Source organism: Ptychodera flava, chromosome 17 (genome assembly GCF_041260155.1).
Source record: "Ptychodera flava strain L36383 chromosome 17, AS_Pfla_20210202, whole genome shotgun sequence".
Classification (NCBI taxonomy): Eukaryota; Metazoa; Hemichordata; class Enteropneusta; family Ptychoderidae; genus Ptychodera; species Ptychodera flava.
This window is the reverse complement of record NC_091944.1, coordinates 10,579,691-10,607,527: the sequence shown is the minus strand read 5'-3', so window position 1 is coordinate 10,607,527 and position 27,837 is coordinate 10,579,691. Positions and strand designations below refer to the sequence as shown.

At 37.0% G+C, this 27,837-nt stretch overlaps 1 protein-coding gene across 4 annotated transcripts in view; it reads left to right on the top strand.

The window, feature by feature from the left end:
- The window catches only part of LOC139115384 (uncharacterized), an 83,425-nt gene extending 57,122 nt beyond the window's left edge, over positions 1-26,303 (top strand). For 2 of the 4 annotated variants that reach the window (XM_070677458.1, XM_070677457.1), the window contains exons 19-22: positions 5,868-6,014; positions 11,122-11,271; positions 20,529-20,729; positions 24,430-26,303. In XM_070677458.1, the coding sequence (XP_070533559.1) occupies positions 5,868-6,014; positions 11,122-11,271; positions 20,529-20,729; positions 24,430-24,590 (659 nt within the window). In that variant the 3' untranslated portion in view covers positions 24,591-26,303. The remainder of the gene's footprint in view (positions 1-5,867; positions 6,015-11,121; positions 11,272-20,528; positions 20,730-24,429) is intronic. The other 2 variants (XM_070677460.1, XM_070677461.1) reach the window with 2 other exon arrangements.
- The last annotated feature ends 1,534 nt before the right edge of the window (positions 26,304-27,837 follow it).

The following is a 27,837-nucleotide window of genomic DNA, read 5'->3' as shown; positions in this document are numbered from 1 at the left end:
ATCATTAGGCAAGAAGTCATCACATATAACAGCAAAACTACAATATACAAAACAAAGCTAATAAAAATGCAGATACAAAAGATAATTTGATCAAAAATAACAAAGGCCAAAATACAAACAAATTAAAACTTATCATTGTTCAAACAATATCACACTCATAAAAACCTTATCAACACACAAACTTACAAAAATTAAAAACTGCATGCTTAGTAAAGGCTTAAAAATTCATTCAAACACCTAATCAGCCCAACAGAATCCAAGTGTTACAAGATGCAAACATGTACATCTGGAAAAATGACACTTTGATATATTATGAGACTTAAACAAATCATGAAACTCCCATTCATACTGAAATCAAAATGGACCTCACAGAACAACAGAAAACATAAAGTTTAGAAAACTGTTTGCGAGCTAAGTAACTGACACTTGTGAAAATCCCCTTTTTAAACCAGAAAAATCACACGATGCTTACAGAACGCGAGGCATTGCAAATTCTATCTAAGAATAAGAAGATAGCAATTAAACATGTGATAAATATAGGGGAACAGCAGCTCTAGATGCTGATGATAACATAAGGAAATGTCAACAACAACTGGAAGAGCGGCGATACCAGACAAAATTAACAGCAGATGGCACAAAACGAACAACAGCAGAAATAAACAACCTTACAAATAATGCACGATAGAAAACACATCGATTATCACATAAATATCTTAGTCTATTAGACAGTAAATACAGACACCACTTTTATACCTCCTGCCAAAATAAACAAAACTCGATCACGAGGCACAAAGTTCATACGACGCTCGATAAGTGGACTCTGAAGTCCAACTTTTTACAAATCGTGGAAAAACTACAAAAATACATAATACACACAAACAGATTTATGCATAAAATTGAGAACATCAAAGTTCTGAACAATTCGACTTTTGTAATATTAGACGAAGAGTAAATGGACATACTAGTACATCACATAATGAAGCATTTGACTCATTCAACAGGGCATAAATCTGGAAACGTTACCAAACGATCACATGATCGGAAAACCACAAACAAAATATATGCCAGCCTTGCTAGAGATAAATTAGAGAAACAATAAGTTTGAATTTAACAATGAATTCTGAAGAAAAATATTTGGGACGGTGTTGTATGGGATCTCCAGCTTCACAAGATATATAGCTGATGTTGCATTTCACGATACAGAAATTAGAATAAAACAGCAGCATGCGTAACAAATATCTGAGATGGAGTATTTCTTTATTGGAATGCAACACGAGCTCAATGGATTTAAATCGAACATCTTCAACAAAATGCATCAACTTTTAAATTTTCGGTTAAAACTCTAATCAAGAAATAACATATTCAGGCCCAATTGTCTATTATAAAGGTCACCAGCACAACAAAGAAATTTTTTTCCACCGGAATACACAAAGCAACTGATACACTCCTGTTAAACCACAGAAAGCCATGTCACGCTAGGGCAACATTGAAAGGCCTCATTAAAAGTGAAACATTGGGGAACATGCAAAAACAAAAATGATTTTACACAGAAAGTGACATACAATAGTGAAAAACTGACAAAACTGATACTAAGAAAAACGGGAATTAGAACATATCATCAGAGGAAAAGTGCGTAAAACAAGAAGGCAAGTGGAACGAAAAGTGGCAAATAAAACCAAGGAAGAGACTCTATTTTTCACAACGATGAAGTTCATACATCAGAACTAAGAGAATCAAACAAGCCCTGACTGAAAAGTGGTTTGAATTTAAGAATCTATTTCCAAAACCACTGATTATCGCATACAAGAAACGCAGGCAATACACTCAGAAATCACTAGAACTCACAATCCCACCGAATGTCCTAACTTCGAATAATATGAGCAAACACAATTACTATCAGACCGTTTGTTTAAGTCTCATAATACACAAAAGTGTCATTTTTCCAGATGTACTCGTACAAAGGAGCTTCAGTCTAAATTAAAAACTAAACATTTAGTAAAACGTCTTGTCTTTAAGAGGAAGTCCAGGCCGTGGGCGCCACAATAGGCAACTACGTAGTGACGTCGGTTGATGGCAAACACTGGGCGGGATGGTTAAACACTTGCTTAGTCGTTGGCTTATCAGAGAAACATAAACTATCTTTTACACCAGGAACTACCGATTATCACCTCTCCTGAATATTACGGAAGTGTGTAGGGTTCACACAATTCGAGACTACATTATAACTAGGGTGGAGTAGGCCTACTGGTCGAGGGCTGTGGTCTGGTCGACAGCCTGAGACCTTCCTTGACTGTGATTTCTTCGCTACTAAGGTGACTGTATGCCGTACGTTGTGAGTTCGAATCCAATCAAAATTTACTGAATTCAAATCACAGTCGTTTTGCGGTTCGATAGACAGCGATGCGATGACCGCTGTGGTATGCAATAGAAATACATGTATAGGAAGTTATGAAACAGAATGGCCGCTCATGTATCGCCGAGTTCGGAGACGAATTTCCATCATACAATTTGCTCAATAAACAGCAACGGTGTATGGCTTTCAATACATCTCTGAATTTCTGCTAACCTTTTTGCGTCTATGTAGATGTGTGCATATTCCGTTGCGATTTCAAATGGGACCCGGTTTTCAACCCCCGGTTTCAACCCGGCTTTCATCAACACGGAACGGATACTTTCTCTAACAGCAGCGGGTGATTTGAATGTGAAGGCGCTGTGATTGAAGCCAGTAGTTGAAATGGACAGAGTATTACGAGTTTCGGAAGGAAGATAGAAAACGAAGGTCTTGACTTAGTTCAGGAGAGAATTTCCTCGGGCACTGTATCTAGCCCTGAACATCTCGTGTTCGGTACAAGCGCGCAAACTAGACATATAAAAAATAAGGGGAAAGTCTAGCAAATAGATGATAGTCTCTAAGGACGGTAGTAGATTGTGATCGTAAGCAATCGTAAGTTAGAACCTTCTACTGTTTGTAGCTTTATGGCTTTTTTGGTTGGCAGTGATGTAGATAATAGCCGGTCACTGGTACTTCGCACGGCCGGGTTACACGCAGCTTGCAACGGGAAAAAAAAACTTGTGAATTTGAAAAACAAATCTTCACCCATTCGTAAGCTTATTTTCCGTGTAATTTTGGCATTTCGAACAAATCAGAGGAAAGGGTGAAGAAATTTTGAGTAAAACTGATTTAAAACGTTACGACCCCCAGTTTAGAGTTTGGTATGCATGACCCGAAGTATAGTGAGCGCAGATTGCATATCCGGTTACCTCGGATAGGTAACCTCGGAAAACATCGACGACCGTTCGTAATATGCAAATGACATGTGACTGAGACGTTGTGGAAAAGTTGCCGTAGTTCCATAGATGAGCCTGCATATTTGCATACTATACATACGCTGCTTGCTGTTCCGATATGTAAGCCAGAATCTTCAACAAAAGGAAACTACTAGTAATCTGTGACAATGGTCAGCCAAATATTTTGAAATACATTGGTAAAGAAAGTAAATGACGCTGATGAGTCCCCCAGGACAGCTGTGCAGGGCCGTGGTCGTCGTCGATGAGTACTCGAGTATGGATGATCATGGATGATCGATCTACAACGCAATAGTGGCAACGATGTAATCGACACTGAAATTTCAATTCCACTCAGCTCAACTGAATTGAATCAACTGATATAAACATGACCAAACTTGTCACAATGCTAAAGGTACTTCCTCAAAATGTGAGCCAAAAGATTCAGTTTCGATGCCTGAAGGAAAAAATGAAATTGTGATTGCCTTCAAAACGACGTGTGAAGACTCTCAATGTTCATAACTTTTTACAGGAACACATACAAACGTTTTTTTTCAAGACCACCAATCACTCCAAAAGAAAATGCCGTTTCTTGCGTGTTCATTACATGTGTCGTATCGTTTACGTTGTATATGGTTGTGTATGCGTGTGTTTAGGTACGTACATAACGGTGATTTTAGTGATAAGTCAGTACGCTTTGTTTGTTGTGCTCGGCAGGGATCAAGATCGCCTAGGCCGCAATTTGAATTTGAGTAATCATGATTGGCAGCATACATTAACATTTAGAACAGAGGTCAAATGGACATGCTGGACCCACACTTTGTGAAAATATGCGTTCTCTGTATTAAATAACAGTGTTTTTCAACGTTTTTTCGACATAAAGGCAGTCGCTATACATTCACAGGTGTCATGTATGAGATTGGACGGAAATTAACGCCGTTCACCCGTCGAATTTCTGGAAATCTCGGAGCAAATCGAGTGCGTCTTACCCGTAGCGTGCTTTTTCACATCTGCATAGCTTACCATAATCCCCCTTTTGTAGGGGACTTTCCTCTTTAAACAGTAAACATAACAGATTACATATTTTGACATTGTAAAGTGTTAAACACCAATACAACTTAAAAATAATGTCGTACACAGGTGAATCCAATGTAATTCAGAAAAAATAATATTCAGAGGGCTAACAATCATTGATAGTCGGCATATATGTCCACGGACAGTTTCTTTTTGATAGGTTCTTAGTGCTATAGACTATACAAGAACCTTATTTATATTAAAAGCTATTAAGCAATGGGGCATTAATTTGGCAGCCATATTCAATTTATGCAAATTTTCAAAAAGCCTTTCAAAACAACGAAACGCCAAAAGCATTTCTTAATGCCCGAGAGTATATTTAAAATTTAAAATCACTGAAATAGCTTATTTAATACGTGGTATATGACCGCAAATGTCCTTTGTATAAATGTTGGCCGCCATATCGGATTTGTGCAAATTAACAAAGTGCCTGTGTAGAACATTGTACCTCCAAGATTGTTTGTCCATGCCAAAGAAATATACTTTAACTTTTTTCTTTCCAAACCATCAATAGAGTTGCATCCATTCCTAAATCTTGATATTCTTAGTTTCTAACGCAGTATGGGAAAATAATTTTTTTCATGCCCATCCATTGTGAAATGATTTATGATACGGCTCATTACAGGTGTCTTGATTTGAACAATGGTGCATGTCCTTCTAGAGATGGCGACTTTAATGTACTTTAATGTACTTTGTAGAAGACTAGATCAAATGAGATGTAGTTTTGATTGTGCATAGGCGAGAGAATTTTGCTTTAAAATGCATTTAAATATAGGATCAATCAATCATCAAATATGTCAATATCACATCAATCTTCCCGGGATCGTGCAACAATCATTTACCTATTAGTAATGTTGATAATAATAGAACATGTTGATCTTCTAGATATAAGCATTACATGCATTAGTGCATGGTCAAATTTCAAGTGTGACAGTCAATTAGTGGAACTCAGAGTCCACAAATGTAGTATCAATAACACAGCGCTCACACTTTGATCACAATAAATTAATACAAATGTGACCAAGTACATTCAGTATCACATTGGTCAATATTAACAAAACCCCAAGGTATACCAGCTATCAAACTCGCCTGGCAATGACGATGGACATAGTCATCTAAATGAAGTTTTGGTACTCTATTGTTCACATGTCAGTTTGTCACATTGGGTTTGTGAGATATATTGCGGAATAATGCCCTCATACAGAAGTATTGCATTGAATATTAACAAGTTTGGAAGGGTACGTTCAAGGATTCTTGGAAAGTAGAAAGCTATTGCATACCTCACTGCAGTGGGCTGAAGAAATTTAAGGCACCTAAGAACCATTTGGTTCCGAGGAAGGGGGGGGGGGGAAGGACTTTTGGAAAAAAATTGTTGGCAAGTGACGGACAACTTGTTTTGGTTGAGCATTATTATACTTACATTTTACACACATCGTTATAAAAGCAATTCTACACATTTGGTTGGTGCAATGTATTTGCTGAATTGTTACGTTTTTGTGTGATAACAGGCTGCAAAGGTTTCCAGTGTAGATCTGAAGGGTTTGGTGTAGGCGATTGTATTGATGAATCTTGGGTTTGCGATGGATTCCCTGACTGTCCATTTAAAGATGATGAGGAGGGATGTACGGGCACCGTCACAGCAGGACATTCTGAAGGTAAATTTTCTTTCACAGTGTGTGGGTTGACGATTTAATAACTTTTGTAACATTTGAATTGATATTTTCTTGGTAACGTAACACATAGAGAAGATATCCACTGCACATTCTTTGTTAAATACAAATGTAAATATAGCTGACATGTCCCTATTGCATGCGCTCTAAGGCTGCGTTAAAAAATAACGGTTAGGGGGCTGGAGGAATTGCGATTGAAATCGTACTTTTTTCAATCCCGCCTCAATACCATCCTCAAGTCCCTCACTATTATCATATAGCCGCATATTTATTAGGGATGCGCGCAAAGAACAATAAACATGTATTGGGCTGTTTTGCTCGAAGATGTTCAACACTACCTGTTATTAGCAGTTTTTAGAGCCATTCACTTAAGGCAAGTTCTTAAATTGATTTATTTCACAAAATGACGATCATGAGAAAGTATACAAATTGTAAATTCATGGCTACATTAGATGCTACTTATAACTTTTACAAAATTTACAATACTGGAGGGTTAAAATATTTTATCAAATAAACGTTTGAATCTCAGAAATTTTTGTGTAATAAAGGTAAATATGGTGAAATTAAGATAATTCATTAGGTCACAAATTTTTTCATGTAGAGTCTTTATTGTACAAAGTTTTACTTTTGCGGTATTTTAAGATGAGAACGTGAAAATGTAAAAAATCAAGCATGGTGACCCCATCTTTTTTCTTTAATATTTTATTATTTTCATATGCCATATATTGATAACATTCAAGTCTCCTGGTCTTCCATGTGTTGCTTTCTGGCCCGATTTTGTGTACAAGTATGTTTCACTGTCATGAGCGTCACATGACCCGAAGTCTTCTTCAGGTACTTCATATCAGAGCTTTCTCTGTCACTGCCGGTATGCAGTGACAGCGTCACTGCCTGTAGGCAGTAGCAGGGTAGTAGCTGTATTAACTTTGATAATTTTGACAGTTATTCTGTTCAGTTTATACAACTGCATTCTTGTTCTATTCTTTGCTGCGTATTGAACTGTCCACTATCATGCTTGCCAACACAGCCTGTGAATATGTACCCGGCATTAGTATCATTAACAAATGACTTTCAGTCTGGACTCTAATTAAATTGTCACCCAATATTTATATATGCAGGCTTAAGTCGACAAACTGAATACTTTGTGTTTCAGCATGCTGTAGGGAGACAGCAAGGAACTGTATTTGATATATTGCATAGAAATATTGAAAAAATTATCAACAATTGCAGCTTCTGCCCCGATGCTAGGCCTACTTGTTTGTTTTTGTTACGAAAATTCATACATTTTTAGCTTTTTTTGAGACAAAAGTAATGAAATGTGTCAAAATGGTTATAGGTTATGTTTAATTATTACTAACATTTGAATAATTGGATGATTTTAAAATATTATTACATTTCCATTGAAATACCACAACCAAACCTTGGATTCGTAAAAAAACCAAACAAATTTCATGTATCCCTATAGGCAGAACAAAAATTTCAAGTCCCCCTCTACTACCCCAAACATTTTTGAATTCATCCAGCCCTCCCCCTCACTGTTTTTTGAGAACTCAGGCGAAGTTATTTTTGTATTGAGCCGTTCGACCCCTCAAAACAATGCGCATTGATGACTCTTGGAGCATTATTCAGGCCTGTAATTACCATTGTGAGTGCCCTACTACTTAAACCTTAAATTATAAAGTTACGAGAGAGAGAGAGAGAGAGAGAGAGAGAGAGAGAGAGAGAGATGAGTTGCAAACTGCTACTTGTGGTGCCTTGTGTTGCCTTATATTTTTCTCTTTCACAATCACAAAGGTATCTGTACATATATGTATACCTCTACGGGTTAATTCCTTCTAATTCCTTCTGTCTTCTTCTATAGCATTTGCTACACCTATTGTTACAGAAATTTGTCCCTTACCACTCAGGATTGCTCGGTATAGTATGAATAAGAACAAGTCACGTGATGATGAAATGGATACACATAGTCCCGTACTCAGTTCAAGAAATGTGCCAGAAGTATTTGTCCCAGGTTCACATTCATTTCTGTGGACAAAAGCTTTATCGGCCAGTTCATTTGGTAGGCATGATAGCACCAACATCAATATTGTTAAATTTCCTACCTAGAATATCCATACCGGCAACCCGTTCTCGTCTCTCTGTGTCGTAAATGCATGCCTTCTATCTGCTAAACTAAATCTTCGATGAGGAGTTGTTCTTGCTTTTGTCCCTCATTGATGCTACGAGATCGTAGGATCATATAGCCGTACTTCTTCAGTTTACCCGGTTTCTCCACCAGTTTGTGATGCGTCTTACTTTACGATCTGTGAGGTTAGGCAACGGTCTACATAGGATCAATTTCATGTAGCCAGTAACTGAAGCTTGCACACATCAAAGTTACCTGTTGTAAGCACTACTTTATATCGTTATTTCAAAACAACAACGGTGAACACTCCACTTCCAAATCTCCACTTAACTTTCAGCTCTGCCTGTCTACTCTATAATTTAATATAACATCAAAATAATCTGCATATTATGATGAACGAATAACACAAAAATAAGTAAGAAGATATTACAGGACATTACATATTACAGGATAAGATGATCTTTCAACTTGAAGCGATACGGACTCAACATCAGCCTCCGATCATTGCTAATAACTTTAGCTTCCTTTAAAAAAAACATAACTCAACAAAAGACAGATGGTTATACTGAAAGATTGGGATTGTAAACAGGCTTCGAGAATCACAGGCAGGTACGTCTGTTGGAAGGCAATCGTTGGTATTGGTCAAGTTGATTACTATAAGTCAATGTTGAACTTCTGAAATCTGGTGAGGGAACGAAGAATGTGTTACACTATGTTCGTACTATCCTTTCAAGGATTTTTCAATTATCGATCGATTTCTGATTTTGATTAGTTGGTTAGTTGGCATGTTGAATTATCGTTTAAGTTTGATTTTAGGTCTTGTATAAGAAACATCTCTTTTGCAATATCAATTCAATTTAGTCAGTTTTCTCCGATATTCTTTTCTTTTGTTGTTACCTTGGGTATTGTATTTTAGAGGCGTTTTTCATGATTGTTTTATGTTGTTCTACAAGGGCTGCATAATGCTGAACAGGGTCAATACGAGAGAAATAGTTTAAAAAGACGCGAAGCTATGGCGGCGTTCATTGTGTAAGTGGACACCAAACAGGCAACACGCGGGCACGCTCCAAAAAATGCCACATTTTAGTTTTCTCCGGCCGCAAAAACGTAGACAGACTGCCAAGCGGTCAGCGCGAAGCTGCTGCTTATCGAACTCTTTGGTTATATATTCAAATTCTAACGCGACTGGAAGACAATTGTTTTAGGAAATTCGAGCGTTGGTGGTGGGGAATCAATGACCGTTGGCGATTTGAACCGACCGTCAATCAAACGCTTTTATAAACTCTGTTTGCAGGATTAACAAAAGGTTGAGATCAGTTTGTGTAATTAATGTTAGGCCTATAGGAATCAGACATCGTACTGGCTAAGTGTTGGACTTGGAGGAGAACTCCACTAATGCGAGAACCTGGGATTGAAAATTGTATTGTATTCCCTGATATTCTTGATGACTTGTGAATTTGCAGTAACATTTCTTGAATAAGTTTGGATGAGATTGAGCATTCCGTTTTCAAGTTCATTCTGTCACTGATGGCCTTCATGGATATCTTCATACAAAGCCAGCTGTTTTCTTTGCGGTTGATGTGGTGGGGTTCAAAAAGTGAAAACTTACCACCGCATTCGTCGTATTATAATTCTGTCTTCTCAATCTGACATTTAAGTTTGTAAGGTAATCTTTCCTAAATCTGCATTGAGCAGGCCCTGGAGAAAGCAAACACAAATTTTAGTGGTATTATTCCAGTGGACCATTTTGACCTGACATGTAAACCTGATATTCAGGGATCTAAGGTTTCATAGAGCTTGTTATTAAACAAGTAATATTATAACAAGTAATATATATATATATATATATATATATATATATATATATATATATATATATATATATATATATATATATATGTGTGTGTTATTAATATATCGGTTGCGTGGTTATGATATATTCGTTTATAGGGTATTACACACATACCAATCTGCTGGTTCACATAGTTTATTGTATCTGCATAACGTTTCGTCCTAAAAGTAGGACTTCCTCAGGTGCTGCAGAACAAAAAGTTTCAACACGGAGTGAATTACAGTGGTATTTTTCGTACGAAAAGTTACATGTCAGAGTAAATTATTAAGTGACAGTATGGTGAAAATACAGGAGCTCTTACCTGTTTGAATGGCTCAGATATTGAATGGCATTTGAGAGAATGCGTGTATGTGTATTTATAGTGTGGCTGCGAGGGCGCTACAAGCGTTGGCATTTGAACTGCTCCCATTGTCTATATTCAAATACCAAACTGCAAAACTCAATTGGCCAAGGCGTTGTTTTAATCGGCGTGCATCAGTGATTTTACAACATTAACACAACAGGGCTGGATGCAGTCTTCTTGACATTTATCAGCTACACACCACTGCCACTCCACACACGTCAGACAGAGAAATATAAACAAATCGCCAAACTTTGCGATGTCAATGCCATGTGTTTCTTCTTTACTCCAGATGAATTACAATATTGCTGGTGTTTGAATACATAGTATGCTTGGTTAACTATTCATAACACGTCATTTATTAAATGTTGGCAAATGGTAATTACTCAGTGGAATATTCCCTAACAGTCCCATTATTATAATAAAAACACAACCTTAAAAATGAACTAGTATGAACCCTGGTAATGAATTGTCACGCTTACATGATATTAGGATAGTCTTTCCTCATAAAATGCAATTAAAAATCCTTGACCACATCAATTTTACTATGGCACCATACCGATTTTACTGTTGTTCTTATCAGTTTTTCGATACACTAAAATGCACATGCATTGGTTGTACGCTGCCCATCGTATTGTTGTGGATTTGCTACAAACTCCTGACATTTCTTTACAATTCTGCCACATTTCGCGTAAGAACTATACATCCTGGACATGCAGAATACAATTGTAAGCTTGGTAAAGGTTATAATAGATATCCCTGTATGGCTTTGCAGATTTGTCTTGTCCGAACAATCTTTTCCGGTGTGAATATTCCCTAGCTGTGAACGACCAGATATGCATTCCCATGGACTGGGTGTGCGACGGATTTCCTGACTGTCCTGGAAATGATGATGAAGGTGATCATTGTCAGACACCTGCTCCACGTAAGTTCATTTGCAGATATCTTTTTTAGCGTTTCATCGCCATAGCTTTGCCGCAGCGAACCCATTGCAATAAACCACAGGAAATTGTAGTGAAGGTAGGTCGGTATAAAGTCATATCCCTTATTTACTCATCAGGGACTGGTCAGTTTCTTCGGTGGGGGGGGGATTATTTTTGCAGACGTCAAACTCTGGCTAGTTTTTCTCGTTTTCTTCATGCAGGTATATAGTTTATGCAACTGAATGATGAACTTGGTTGGCACGATGCATTTTAGGCAAGAATGAACCCGTTTCGAAATTCAGAAACACACTGCCCCCCCCCCAAAGTGGGCATGTAACCTGTAGACAACGAAACTTATTTGGTTTTATTATATTAGTATTTATTGTCCCTGAATAAATCCCTGTGGACGGAGTGTTGATAGAGGCCGAAAGCGAAGTTATACTAAAGGGGCTAGGCTATACACAAACTGAAGTAGTAAGTTTATTCCTTACTCAAACTGAAGGTAGAAATTAACGAATTTTAATTAAATCTATAATAATAATTTCTTCTTCGTCCAGATAGATCAAATTGTTTTAGCTTGCGGGATCTGCTGAATTCGTGACAATTCGCTACCAAACGATATATCTAGAGAGTCCAGAAACAATTTATGAAACATCTTTGCTACCGATCCTCACAACCATATTCTAATAAAATGTACAACAACCTTTGTAAAACATTTCAGCTGCCCACATTGGAGAGCAGACGGGCATTTTTAGATACTACATTCCTGTACAAAATTGTAAACTCTAATTACAACATATCGATGTACTTGTACAAATCAATTTTTATACTCCTCCTATAGTTCTGCGTCGTACACTTCTTTTTAAACCTGCTTCTTATCGTACAAAAAATAGTCTTTCTATACTATTTTCAATAAACAAAATTTAGACATTTTTGGTAATTTTATTACTTTTAGACGCAATTTACTTCAGCTTTTGACTGATTTATAAACGGTGTAACCTGTTTTTACTTTTTTTCTTATGTTAGTTTATATTTTGTATTTATTGTCCATTTTTGTTGTGTTAGATTTTCTTGTTTTTCTTTGTCATTCTTATCTTTCTCTTTCCTTTATGAAATGAACCTGTAAGTGGTGCAACCTGTTGGTAAATAAATAAATGAATAAATAAATGAATAAATGAATGAATAAATAAATAGTTGAAATCGGTATATCGACATATCGGTATTTCGGCAATAACTATATTTTCACACTTGCACTTCAGGTTAATCCCAATGTACGGTATACCGATGTATTGATTCTCCGTATGACGATCAACATACTGGGCATTCTTGATTGTCACCTGCTTCTTTTTTGCAAACCAAACTCCATTAAAATATGCGGTACATTTTGCGGCCATTCAATTGTGGGAATATGAAACCTAATGATTTATATTTGAAGTAATCTGGGAAAAGTGATTTTGCAGTCACATGTCGAGGAATGTTCGATTCTAACTTTGACATTGACCAAATGTTCAATATTTGTAATTAGAGTATCCCTTGAAAATAACGAATACAGTGGGTGCCAAAAAACGTGACCGTTGGCAATTTTTAGCTCACTAGTTCACACACATGAGCTTATGTCGCAGTGCTGTCTGTGTGTGTGTGTGTCTGTCTGTGTGTCTGTCTGTCTATCTATCTGTCTGTCTGTCTGTATGTTGGTCTAATATCTCAAAAACGGTTTATCAGATCAGAATCAAATCTGGTATATAGATTCAATTAGCAAATGACAAGAAAGTGTTTGGTGGGTGTAGCTTGCATACTTTTTGCTCATTTGCATAATTAATGATTTTAGAAAAAAAACCGGACTTACATTGAGAACGACTGCACACAATTTGATGAGATTTGCTACAAATGTTGATCACATCAAGGTATATCAGATGTGAAAGGTATTAGGGATGACATAAAAGATAATTGCTAATTTGCTTATTTAATGAACTTTCCTAATTAGGGATATTTATCTGAATTGACAAAAGTTGACGAAACTTGCTATGTATATTGAAGGTACTTCATTATGAACATTACTGAAATTCATTAAGCATTTTTACTTCAGGGCAACTCCTAATTTGCATATTTTATGAACTTTCCTAAGTAGGGTTATATATCTTGATTGCCTTGACCACACTTGACCAAACTTGCTATGTATATGGAAGATACTATGATACAACATTATTGAAAGTCATTTAACATATTTACTTCTGCCAATTACAATTTGCATATTTATGAACTTTCCTAATTAGGGTTATATATCTTGATTGCCTTGCCCAAACTTGACGAAACTTGTCATGTACATAGAAGATACTATGATACAACATTATCGAAAGTTATTTTGGATTTTTAATGACACTAGCCTAATTCCTAATTTGTATATTCAATGAACTTTAGTAATTAGGGTTATATATCTTGATTTACTTGACCAAATTTGACGAAACTTGCAATCTCGATCAAAGATACTATGATATAACATTACTGAAAGTCGCTAAGCATTTTTCATTCAACCAATTACTAATTTGTATAATGAACTTTCCTAATTAGGGATATATATCTGAACTGAATCGATCAAAATTGACGAAACTTGGTATGTAAGCTTATATTGAAGATACTATGAGATAATGTTATTGAAAGTCATAAAGCATTTTCACTTCAGCCAATTTCTAATTTTGCATATTCAACGAACTTTCCTTATCATATAGGCCTACCCATGCAAATATTGCTACATCCCCGGCTACATCCTAGTGACGTTCAACGTAAAATATCAGCCGTGATATTTCACGGTAAACGTCGAGATATGCACGATGAACGTCATCAGTTTTAGAGTTTTCCCGAACTACATTAACAGTTTGTTGGTAAACAACGTAAACAACAAAATGGCTGCCGCTCCCAGCCTGCGAAGCGATGTCGCCGACGTAAAAACTTGAAGGGCTTCGAGGAACACGGGTATTTCTGATTGCAAAATACGGAAATATCACGTTGAGTCTTGAAATATTTTCCCATGGTATTTTTTTGGTCAAGTTCTAGCAAACATTCTGCCGTTCGCACAGCGCCGGCACACTGTGCACGGTCTCCACCGAACAGGTAGTGAGCGCGTGGCGTGACAGCGATGTCGCGCGCGCGACGACTGTTGACATGGCAACTCTAAAGGTAAACTAACAAAATGGCGTCCCCCCCCCCCTCTGCGCGAGCTCCGTGCCGTACGACGATCGAAATCAGGATAGATTTAAAGCTGAGCAGTTTTGATCGGTTACAGTTGTAATAGCCTATTGCACCTTAAAAGTCTTCTGTATGACGATTTTTGTATCCGGTGTCTTTCTTCTTGGGTTTCATTGAGATATGGACGGATGTCGCGCGTGATGTTGACATTTCGTCGTATACTTTATGATTATATTATAGCTTTGTCAATACCAGTGAATTTTGTGACGTCATATCCATACATTATTACTGATAATGTATTCCATTATTCAGCATTGCGGCCCCACAGCGAGCAAGTTTTTTTTTGGAAAACGAAAAAAGGACTGCGCATTTAAAAGGAGGGGAAATATCGGATAAACCATGTAATACACAAAACTATAAATCTTGACAATGGTTCACAATATTGATAATAATGTCTTACTGTACGATTTATTACATTTTTTGAGTCCTCACGCACGCACTTGCCGTCTGTCTGGCTGGCGCTCAGCATGCAGTCCCCGTCCGATACGCTGGTTGTACTACCACACGTTTGTTTACAACATGGTTCGCTTCGTTGCCGTATAGGTGAAACAGAACTCAGTACGTTTGCAAACTCCTAGACGATACTGGGTTTGACACATGGCATATTATGTATGTCAGTGGCCATGTAAACGATGCAAGCGTATAAGGCTACTCGAACCAGCCGTAAACGGGCCAACAACGGCAGCTTGCTGTCATCAACCTTGACCGGAAGTGTCTACGGAAATTACTACGGAGCCATTCAAAGTCTCGGTCCAAGGTCAGCTACTACCAACAATCATGACGACCGTGGACTCTCCGTTGACTAACATCTCGGCCACCTAATTCTGATGCACTGACTGTAATCGGAGACAACTTTCATTCATCGTTTTTTTTCTCCATGTCTGTGATTTTACCTTGCCTTGTTCTCGATATCGCGACGGTACCGAAACCCTCTAGTATGTTTGTAAACTGTACCTTTCAAGCACCCGTTTACGTCAAGTTCTGTCGTTCGCCGAAATAAAATAGCTCTTCTCAAGGAGCCATCGAAAATTGAATTTATAGACACAATTATTATTGAAATATAAACATTTGAATAACAATGTTGAACTCTGTTGATATCGTTTGCAATGAATGCTGTACTACTAGCGACATAATAATGATCGTATTGATCAGCTGATACCATGGCATGCAGCTCGCTGATCATACTGATGTCGATGCATGAACATTCCGTATTCTTCTTTGGCATTTCACCGTGTCTACTTTTTGAATGGCATGATATTTAAAGGTGATGTTTCAAGTTTGATATAGACGGTAGGGATGCGGTTACTTTTCATTTCCTTCGAAAATACATCGTTTTTCAATTCGAAATGAACCGTGAAAGTGCTGGATATTTTTTGTGCTGAACGTGCGTGTTCACATGGATTTTTTACATCCATGTGTTCAGTGCAGTGCACTGCAGTGCAGTGTGGAGTGCATGTAATATGTACAGAGTCCGGGCCGATCATGCTGGACGACTCTCACTGGCTTCAAACTCAGTTTAAATTTCCTTTTTTATTCGTTTTCTACAACTACAAATTCACTGGCATTGCCAAAACTATAAAATAATAGCAATAATGCACCCCCTCCCGCCCATAATGGACTCAAGCAAACCTTGCACTCAATAATGTACTCGGCTTCGCCTCGTACATTATGTCGTGCAAAGTTTGCTTTCGTCCATTATGAGCCGGGAGGGGTGCATTATTGCTTAAATAACCTCTAGAATTGATCAACCAAACTTGACTAGGCCTAAACTTGCTAGGTACACTACAGATACTATGATACAGCATTATTCAAAGTCATTTAACATTTATACTTCAGCCATTCCTAATTTGCATATTTAATGACTTTCCTAAATACGGATATATATCTTGATTGACCCAACCAAATTAAAGGTGATGAAACTTGCTATATACATTGAAGATATACCTTGATAAAATATAATTCGAAGTCCTTAAGCATTTCATTTCAGCCAATTCCTAATTTGCATATTTAATGAACTTTCCTATTTTAAATAGGGATAGCAGGATTTACTGGACCAAAGTCGGCAAAACATGCTATGTACATTGATGATACCAGGTCAAAACAATATTGAAAGTCATTTAGCATTTTCATGTCAGCTAATTTATTATTTACGTATCTAATGAGCCTTCACACTTTGGCATATATAGCTTGAAGAATATTGATGAATTATTAACACTTTCACTGCGTAATTAATTTTTATACGTGCATTCCTGTGCGTAGTTTTCTATGTATGTATGGCCTTATAAATATTGATTTACATGCATGAGCTGTATCTTTGTAATTATTACAGTATTCGGGACAATTTTTTCGGTGGAGTATTGCAATATGACAGAGCATCATAAAAATGCACAAAAGGTCATGTGACACACCTTGAAGATCACGTGATCATGGCGGCCATATTGGATTTTACCAAAAAAAATTCAAAAAATGTTGCATTTTTTGTTATTTCAATATATAAATGTATTTTTCACAGCGTAACACTTTAAAAATTACTACTTACGTTTTATTAACTCAAATTCAGTAGGGGAAACACATAGTCTTAAACATATCCGACATAAATGAGATTAATATGCATATTTATTACAAATTCAAATTCGAACAAACAGGTATCATCTGACATTCAAAGAGAGCTATATTATATATATGCTTATATACTGGTAGCCAGTCCGATGCGTAATTGTCATTGATAGATTGATGTCATACAACATCCACAGGATACCCCATCAACGTTTTTGATGTCGGTCACCGGCCCTTTGTCGCACTTTTCTCTCAGCACGCTCAGCTTGCCTACCTTCCTGTCTTGCTTGCGATCTCTGTCTTTGCTCAACTGGTTTGGGAACATATTCAAGTTCGTATTAGAGTTGTAATTTGAAATTTGACTTCCGCTATCTCCGTCGAGTTCAGTGTCACTTTCAGTGACAATTCCACTATTAGCGTCTAGAAAAACATGCTCAACGGCTTAGTGGGTGTTAAACTGTGCCCGCACCGCCATTTTTAAATACCCTCTGAAAGAAAAACAACAACTGATCACACGATCCTTACAAATCACGGCAGAGAAATGACCGAGTATGGCTGCATTTGTTTACAAATTTGGCGCGCATGCTCATTTAGGTTTGACCTCTACCTCGTACACTACACTAGGCTTGAGGAAATAGTCAACAAACATGATGTAGATCAAACAAAAGCCAACGTATATCGAACGCACATAAACGCGTACGTTCTTGGCGCGTTTACGCGCCTCCCGCATTCCTGGCCGTTGGCGCAGAATGCGCCCTCCCGCGGTGAAAGTGTTAATATGAATGTTACAGAATATATAAAATCTTGCTGTTTTACAAAGGCGATTACACTTGTTAAATAAAGTTGTGGTACCATGAGAGCAGTCAAAGAAATTAAGTATTTTTTATTTCAGCTAATTACATATTTGTATTCTTGATGACCTTTATAATAAATCTATGGTGAATTTTGTTCATGATGTTCATCGTAACATTTTCAGTTAAGTTGCAAACATGTGGCAAAAGTTGAACTTTACTCACAACTGCAATATATAATGAAAAGCGTGAGCATTTTCAGTTCATATCTGGTATTATATTATCATGCCCTGTCCATCGCGTTTTGATTGGTCGAGCTGAACCTCATGACTGCCCACAAATACACAGTGATGGTTTGCTTTCATGCTCGTGAATATGAATAGGCTAATATCGTAAACATATAAACTTTACAGCTAAAACGAAAATTGCGATTAGTACGAAATTCATAATCATCAACAAAATAAAATGGAGTACTTGTGGGCCAAGTTTAGACGCTTTTTTCAAACAATCTTAGGATTTGCAAAATTTTGGCGGCGCACTACTCACTGTCAGGTTCTGGGGCCCCATTGTCGTTCACACGGGAAATTTTCGTAAATTTTGACGTTTTTTTGATGTTCGTTGATAATAATATGGAAATAACAGACTCCGCGCTGACCGTTAACGTTTATTTATGGGCGCGGGCGAGAGAAAGCCAAATAAACGGGCTTGGCAAGCCTCGCCCATTAGTTTTTGGCTTTGCTCTCGCCCTTGCCCATAAATAAACGTTAATGGTCCGTTATTTCTATATTTGAAGTAGATAAAGATTGATGACTTTACCCACAGGCTAATTAGACATTATTTGCATTGATATTTCCAGTTATGATCAAAAATTAATTATGAATATTGATAGATCATTAACATGAATGTTACAGAATAATAAAATCTTGCTGTTTTTACAAATAATGCCGTCTATTTTGTGTAAATACCTCGTGGAAACCCCATTGTTGTTATAATTATGATTATTAATAAATTATGATTATTTTTATTAAAATCATATATTACACATTGTAATCTGCTTATGTAAATGACCGTCTGGAAACCCGTATTTAGTTCACAATCTATGCCAAAATATACAAGTGACACCAAGACCCAAGTTCAGTCTACGGCGAAAGTTACTACACAGTGTATATCATTATATATATGAATTCATCAACTTTTAACTGAATGCATGAAATACTCTAGTTGCCGCATGTAAAGAATGGCATGTTGCAACTTTGTAAAAGCGTATCATTTTGAGGTGCTTGGTAGAAAGGAAAATATCATTTTAGCAATAAACCTATAAGTCAATATGTCTATTCGAAATACATATATTATTTGGCCGCGAAATGTCACAGATTCTGCTCGCAGAGAGTACCTAATATTAGTCTAATCCCTCACCGGAGTATTTTTGCCTTCAGAGATTTTGGCGTCAGCCCATACTCCGTCTAGCCGCATGATCGATGATAAAGCTATTGTGTGGAAAACGGCTAATATTAATTTGAATGGTCTCAAACAGAGACCGTGACGTCCAACTGCAAAATGAGGAGGCCATTCAGACTTGCAGGCAGGAACAAGCAACATCATGGCCAAAAGTTTGTCCTTATAAACAATCTCAAAAACTGAAACGCCTCTACATTTGAGACAGACAGGCCATATTTTCATCTGCAAAAATTATTGCTGCCCTATACTGCCTGCAAAGCAGACATACACAAATCTTGGGTTCTGACCAATTAAAGGTATACAGTCACCTGTATTCTAAATATGCCCATATATGGTCAAAGGCGCGTTCCTTGGTATTCAAAATGCCGACGTGAGGGCGCTGATTTTAAAAAGCGGCCACCTGCTTAAAATCTGTGATTGTTAGATTTTCTCTTTCCATGGTAACTGGGGCAAAATTGGAACAGGTGACAGTATACCTTTAACAGGCAAATTATTTGTCACTTTTGGTTTCTGTCTAACACAAAATGTCATTTTCCAAGAGTCAATAATAGCAACGACGACACACTAGACCATTTCTTTTACTCATATGTTACATTTGAATTCTTTGACACCTGGGACAAGTTTGACATTTCTATAACGAGTTTAATTTGTTTTCTTGTTGTTAGATCTAGCCTTTGTAGTGTAATTTATGAAGACAACTACTCCAGTTATTTAATCATCTCATACTTGTAAAAATATTACTTATTCATGAAATGAAAATGAGTATTTGATTCAAGTTATTTATAATCATCTCTTACTTTTAATACAATGACTAATTTACGATTTGCTTCAAGTTTAAGTAGAAAACGAAATTGCTCTAAAAAGGACAAGTAAGAGATACACTTTTGCAACTGGATTAAAGAATAGTAGGCCTAAGTGGTTAATTGGCTACTGTATACTTTTCTAAAAAAAAACCACTGTAACCATTCTTTACTAGCTATTACCAATAAAACGCCTTCAAATACAAAAAAATCAATTACCAATTTAGCAATTGGAAGGGTGACTTTAACATTTGAAAAATGCTGATAGGTACACCTTCATACAACACTTGAAAGTACTAATAGCTGCAATGAGTTTTCAATATATCTTAATGAGAAATAAAGATGTACGTACATGCAGGTTTGCTGACTAATCTTATCTGGACGATAATTTCAACTCGTTTCTCATTTCAGAGTCTCAATGTGAAGAATTGAATATTATGGCATGTGCAAGCATGACTTATTCTCAGACATTTTATCCAACACCATGGGGTATTGAAAACTTGGAGCAGGCCAATACATATATGGCTTTATATAGCGCTTTGGCTGTCTTCCAGTGCTCTCCTGCGTACATATTATTTGGATGCTCTGTGTTTGCACCTGAGTGTATATTCGGTGAGTATCTTGCCTTGGCTCATACCCTTGTTTAAATGGCACTGTTGGGGAATAATGAGGGATAAGAAAATTACCCATTGGTGTTTTTGAATGTTCGAGTCTAAGAGAAGTAAAAGCTTATTTTCTTGACAAGTGGCACAGGAATAATCTGAATTATTCAGTTGTTCAGTTGGTGTATGTATGTATGTGTACGTTTATAAGGGACTGGTTAGTTTCTTCAGCCTGGGGGGCGGTGGATTCATGGGGGTCATCCTGTTTTTTACTTTGGTGATAGGGGGTTACCATGTTTTTGGAATACCCAATGGGGGGGGGGGGGGGTCAGTGTGTTTTTGAATTTTGACACGGGCTCATACTTGCCTAAAATGCATTGTACGTGCCACAAATTTCATCATCAACTGCAAGATTTAAGTACTGCACGTATATTATATCTAGTGTAACAGATATGCAGTTAAATGCAATTATGCTGAGCCCAAGATGATGCAAATATCCCTTAAAAATGTGAAAACGGTGAGAAATCAAAACCTCAGGAGGTTCTTGTCCAATTACTTTGACTTTTGGCATATATATTCCAAGTGATGTGTCCACATATGTCTTTTCATTAGCACATTCTGCATGAGAAGGACCATACAGGGTCCGACATACTTTTTTCAACCACCTGTCAACTGGATACGTTACTGTAAAACAAGTCATCGTTGATGACACAGTCCCCACTTGTTAATGGGTACTTTGATTACAGGTCCTCAGAGAGAATAGAGTCTTCTTCATTAGGTCTGTGATAAAAATACTTTTGAATAAATTCACTTGATACATGTCTGAGTTATGGTTCCAGACATGAAAAAAACGTAACAAAATGGCCACATGGCGGCCATATTGGACCGTATCACAAAACAAATCAATGTGCATGTGTATGACATAGGTCAATGTCCTTGTACCAACTTTGAATAATATCGGTTGAGATATGCCTGAGTTAGGGCTCTGTACATAAAAAAATCGTAACGAAATGGCCACACGGCGGCCATAATGGACTGTATCACAAACAAATTGATGTATGTCATAGCTATGCACAATTTTTAGGTCTGTGATAAAAATACTTTTAAATAAATTCACTTGATTCATGTCTGAGTTATGGTTCTCGACATGAAAAAAACGTAACAAAATGGCCGCACGGCGGCCATATTGGACCATATCACAAAACAAATTGATGTGCATAGCTATGACATACATCAATGTCCTTGTACCAACTTTGAATAAAATCGGTTGAAACATCCTTGAGTAATGGCTCTGTACATGAAAAAATCGTAATAAAATGGCTGCCTGGCGGCCATATTTGATTGTATCACAAAACAAATTGACATGCATATGTATGACATAGGTCAATGTCCTTGTACCAAGTTTGAATAAAACCGGTTGAGATATGGCTCTGGCTACATGAAAAAATTGTAACAAAATGGCCGCACGGCAGCCATATTGGATCGTATCACAAAACAAATTGACATGCGTCTCTATGTCATTGGTCAATGTCCTTGTACCAACTTTGAATAAAATCGGTTGAAACATGCCTGAGTAATGGCTCTATACATGAAAAAATCGTAATAAAATGGCCCCCTGGTAGCCATATTGGATCGTATCACAGAACAAATCAACGTGCATCTGCATGTTATAAGAAGTAATCCTTGTACCAAGTTTGAATGAAATCGCTCTGGTCATCTCTGAGATTATTCTGTGTGAACGGACGGACGGACGCACGCACACACGCATGCACACACGGACGCACGCACGCACGGACATGACCAAACCTATAAGTCCCCCCGGACTGTGTCTGTGGGGACTAATAAAAAAGTACCTGTCTAAGTCAAAAAATTCCTGTCCATAAAAATAGTTTTGTTTATTCTTAGAAAATGTACAACGTTCAACTCATCCAATACAAAAAGTTCAAAGAAATTGAATAAACCTTATTTTATATAAAACCTCTTTTGATAGGTTGATAATCAGGTTAATTGTTGATAAGGCAAAAGAGCCTCAACTATGTAATTTTGAATATTCCAACATGGCTGAATCCTGCCAATATTGTTGAAATGATTGTAGATCTTTTTTATTTTGTTTTGGATGTTGGGATGTCAAGACCATGGTTTCAAAAATGTCTTAAGTTACATGTGGATTGAAATTTTCACATATACAGTAGAGGGGAAAAAGATTGTAATCCTAATTGAGGGCTATCCACTTGAATGGGTACTTTTCAGAACTGCCTATCAAAGGCCTCAAACTCTCTGTCCGGGACAAGCAGACAAGCATTATTTTGAGCCCTGGACCTTTCTCGCATTATTCTGAAAAGACTCTTTCCGTTTTGAAGCCTCTTATCAGAAAACCTTGAAATTTAAAATGTGATGAAATTTATGCATTGGTACCTAGAGAAGTTAGGTCCGTTTCTTACAGTGACGATGCAACATGTATATTTTGTTGACCAATATTTATTAAAACTATTTTTTATCCAAACATGCTCATTTTATTCCTTCCAAATGCATCATGTTTGTACCATTCGTATGCATAACTAACCTCAGTTTTGATTTCCTCAAGTGATGATGAAATTTGCATATGTCAATTCTTAGGGTGTGTTTTCTCACATCTTGTCAAATTGCTTTTATATCAGAGAGCATTTGACCTGACTGTTATATTTGGTGTTTAGACTCATGAAATGACATCATTCAAATTCATTTAAAATTCTGATAAATTTATATCTAAATGTAAATTTCTACGGCAAATACTCCTATTTTTCAGTGAGCCATTTTTTTTCTGCAACAGTACTTGTACAAAGCTATCAATTTTTAAATTTTGGTTCCTTGGTACGACTTTCATGCTTCTGTCATGATAAAAGATTTGCATATTACATCTTTTTTCTCTGCCACCACCTGTAGATTTTAAATTCTGTACACGTGCAAAATGACATTCAGTTTGCCTATTTCATGTCTGTGTGTCAGAACAGCTTATCAGATCAGAAATTTAATAAAAATCTGTTCCATAGATTAGAAACAGCAAGACCTGGTAGTTTTTATTAGGTGTAGCTGGATATAGTGAATACCACTTTGCATAACTCATAATCAAAAAGTCAGATACTTTCACAATGACTTCAACAGATCCAAATAGCGTACAAACATTATGACAGTTTTCAAGGTCATCTAGAGTATCATATCGACGATACTGCTATTTTGCATATTTCACAAACTTTCACAGTTGAAGTAAACAGACCGACTTTGACCAGGTTAACAAATTCCTAATGTCAGCAAATCACTAACTGCATATTCAATGTGATTTTTCATTGAATCTACAGAGTAATCGATGGTGACGCCACACTCTGATGAACAATACTAATTGATTTGCTCATAACATAAAGATAGTTTCAAGTCAAATGATTCATAATTTGCATTTTAACCGGTCGTAAACTCTTCAAATCTTGTTTTTACTTCATCAAATTGGCTTCATCAAATTAAGTTATCATATGTTTTACTGTTAGTCACTGAATATTATTTTCTTCAATTTGCAGGTCATTTTCAAGTTCTTCTCTTCCAAATTTTTCTGTTGAAAGTTAGTTTTCCCTACGCTGTCTCAGAGCTAAAAAGCATTACCTGGTGGCATGTGATCACTTTTAACATCCACTAATCCATTTAGTATTATCATTGCAAATGACTTTCTTTATTTTTCTCAGGTATACCAAGAAATCCTTGCAGGGAGTTTTGCGAGATGGTGAGAAGCGATTGCTCTGATTTGTTTCAGATGACTCTTGGGGGTTGGCCGCCAGAGCTCGACTGTTTGAAGTTTCCTGGAAGCGTTAATGACACTACTTGTCTCACAACAAGTATTTCTTAGAGATGGAATCCAGATGTACGGAAAAATGCACCTTGGCGATAGATGTCTGGATTCTCAAACTTTTACAGTATTCTTTTGGCCTACCACTTATTGTGCCTCATTTCGAAGCTTATAAAGTAAATATTTTTATCGGCCTAGTTTGTGAAAATCAGAAATTTTATTTTCCCCATAGAGATAACACAAGGATGGCTGCCATTTTGAATTTCAAAGTTTGGAAAATATGGTTTTGAGTGACACTCAATTTTTATTCTTGATTTTGAAAGAGAACAGCTGAAAGTATGTTTGAGGAAAGTTTGAGCAAAAGTTTAAGCTTTCATTTTTGAGGAGTAAACTACCTTTGGGCAGAGTGCAAATTATGTATTAACATTAGAGAGCGAGACGTCAATACTATCACACTACTTTCATGTGATAATTGTTTTTAATTAATATATTGTAACTTGTAAATACAACTGTATGTGCATGGCAGTCTTCATTTGAAAAACCTGTTACATGTAAGATAGAATAGTGATCAATCAAAACAAAAGTTATTTCAATTTCCAATATGACTTGAAGCAATAAAATACTCCATACTACATGTATTAGGAGTTGTATGTATAAGTATGCAATTCACCAGCAAAAAAAGAACCTGAGCCTCTTATCAGAAACAAGAGTTTCAAAAAACACCACAAAATGTGTAACAGCGTCCTTCTGTATGTTTTAGGAGCAACCGGTAGATGTAAATGTGTCTCCAATATTTGCTCGCTACATGTCACATGCATACCTGGTATTGCCCTGGATGTATTGCTGCATGCATGCCTTGTATGCAAGGAATGTGTATATATCTCTTTGTATCAGATATCTATCATATCATATAGAATGATATGTCAGCTGGTGCCCGTTGTATATCTCAGAAATCAGAAATGCCACAATATATTATTTGCATATGCACACCTTGCCAATATTATTGATTACAAGATAAATGCAAGAGGGAAATTTTGTACACAAACAACTTTGAATATTAATGAGCTGAAAATGAAAAGACCAGTAAGTGGAGTGAGTGCTCTAAGCTACACACGTTAAAGGTACACTGTCACCTGTTCCAATTTTGCCACAGTTACCATGGCAAGAGAAAATCTAACCAATCACAGATTTTGAGCGGGTGACCACTTTTTAAAAACAGCGCCCTCACATGGGCATTTTGAATACCAAGGAACACCCCTTTGACCATATATGGGCATATTTAGATTACAGGTGACTGTATACCTTTAATAAGCCACTGATTCAAGAAAGGTGTCCATGACGCAAGTAAGTTTAAGGTACAATGCACCTCGGGGGCAGATATTTGGACTCTCAAACTTTTACAATTGTTTTCTTATGTACCCGGTACTTGAGGGGGCTCATTTTGAAGCCCTTGGAGAAAGAAAAACTTTCACCATCTTCGCTTTTTGAAAAACCAAATTTTGCTTTTGTCCAAAGTAAACACAGGGATGGGGGCCATTTTGAATTTCAAATATGGGTAAATCTTGGGTATACATGTACTTTGTATCTCTAGTACCAAAATTTGCGCGGTGACCCCCAATTTTTATTTTTCATTTTGAAACTTTGAAGTTTGAAATTTTGAATTTCAAATATTGGTACATTTGTGGTGATTTGTTTGTCTAGCACCCATATTGGTATGCCTACCCTTGATATTTATTCACCTTTATGAGAATGATTAAAGTTTCCTTGCAGATAGTTTGAATGAACAACTAGTCTTTTATCCAAACACAATATATCAGTATGTACCGGTACAGGTCAAACACACAAAACACTTCAAAAAACCTAAAGAGTATCTCAGATTTTAGAGATGCATATACCCGGGCATCATGGGGCACACTGCTATCAGCCTCAATCTGGAAGAAGGAAAAAGAGATTAGAAGTGTTCACAAGGAAAAAAGCCTCATTTTGATGATTTTATGATAAGAATATAAATGTTCTTTAACCCCTTGATTACCATTTCATACAGGGATATATACATAAGGTTGAATGCACCTCGGGGACAGATATTCAGACTCTTAAAAACCCTTTCACCCCCAGTTCCCTGTATACAGGTCCAACTTTACCATGGAAAACAATGGATTTGGGACAAACTGGGGGTGAAAGGGTTAAATTTTTACAATACTTTTCAGTTCTAGCACTTTCGGGACTCACTTTGCAGCTCTTTGAAGAACGAAAGTTTTCATCATCCTAGTTTTGTGAAAATTGAAAATTTTTTCTACAGAATAAACACAGGAATAGCAGCCATTTTGGATTTCAGCTATCAGTAAATATTTGGAAATTTGTTTCTCTAATACCAAATTTTGCACCGTGGCCCCCAAATTTTTATTGCTGATTTGCTAAGAGTATGCTGAACAGTTTCCTTACCAATGAAGGAAAGTCTGTGAAAAAACTTTAAATCTCTAAGATTTAGGTGCGCACTAGCGTAACAAAAGGCAAACCTGTACAGAATCTCACTAGATTTGTCAACATAGTAATTCATTATGGTGCCGGAAGTGTCCAGCATTCAAAGTATTCAAAGACTTCTGGATTGGATCGTATCGTCCATGGTTCATCATCTATTAGTAGACAATCTACAATTCTACCTTAAAGGCGGAGCCTCCCTTTAAAAGGCCGCCAAGGTATGGCGGCGTTCACTGTGTAAGTGGACACCAAACAGGCAACACGCGGGCTCACGCTCCAGAAAATGCCACTTTTTAGTTTTCCCCGGTCGTAATAATGCAGACAGACTGCCAAGCGGTCAGCGCGAAGTTGCTGCCGATCGAACTCTGTGGTTATATTCAAAGTCTAGCGCGACTGGAAGACAATTTTGTAGGAAATTCGAGCGTTTTGGTGAGGAATCAATGACCGTTGGCAAGTTGAACCGACCGTCAATCAAAAGCTTGCATAAACTCTGTTTGCAGGATTAGCAAAATGTGACAATACTTCGTTCATACAGGCAAAAATTGAAACGTTTCAGCGACTTTATTTGTGATTTGTAAACACAGGGGATTAATAGTTTGGGTCCGCTCGTGTCCATACTCACAAAATTAAGCCATTGTTTTGATATTTAAGACGTCTTAATGCGCCCTCTCGAGTTCAAAAGGTGTGTATGGCCAAGCAGACTGCATAACAAGATGGCTGAACCGAACGACGTCGTACTGGCTGTAAAGAATGTGAAAGAGGCTCCCCACCGAACTATCCAAATGTTTTTGTGTCGAGTTTGTGTTTTATTCGTTTCTAAATTGTGTTC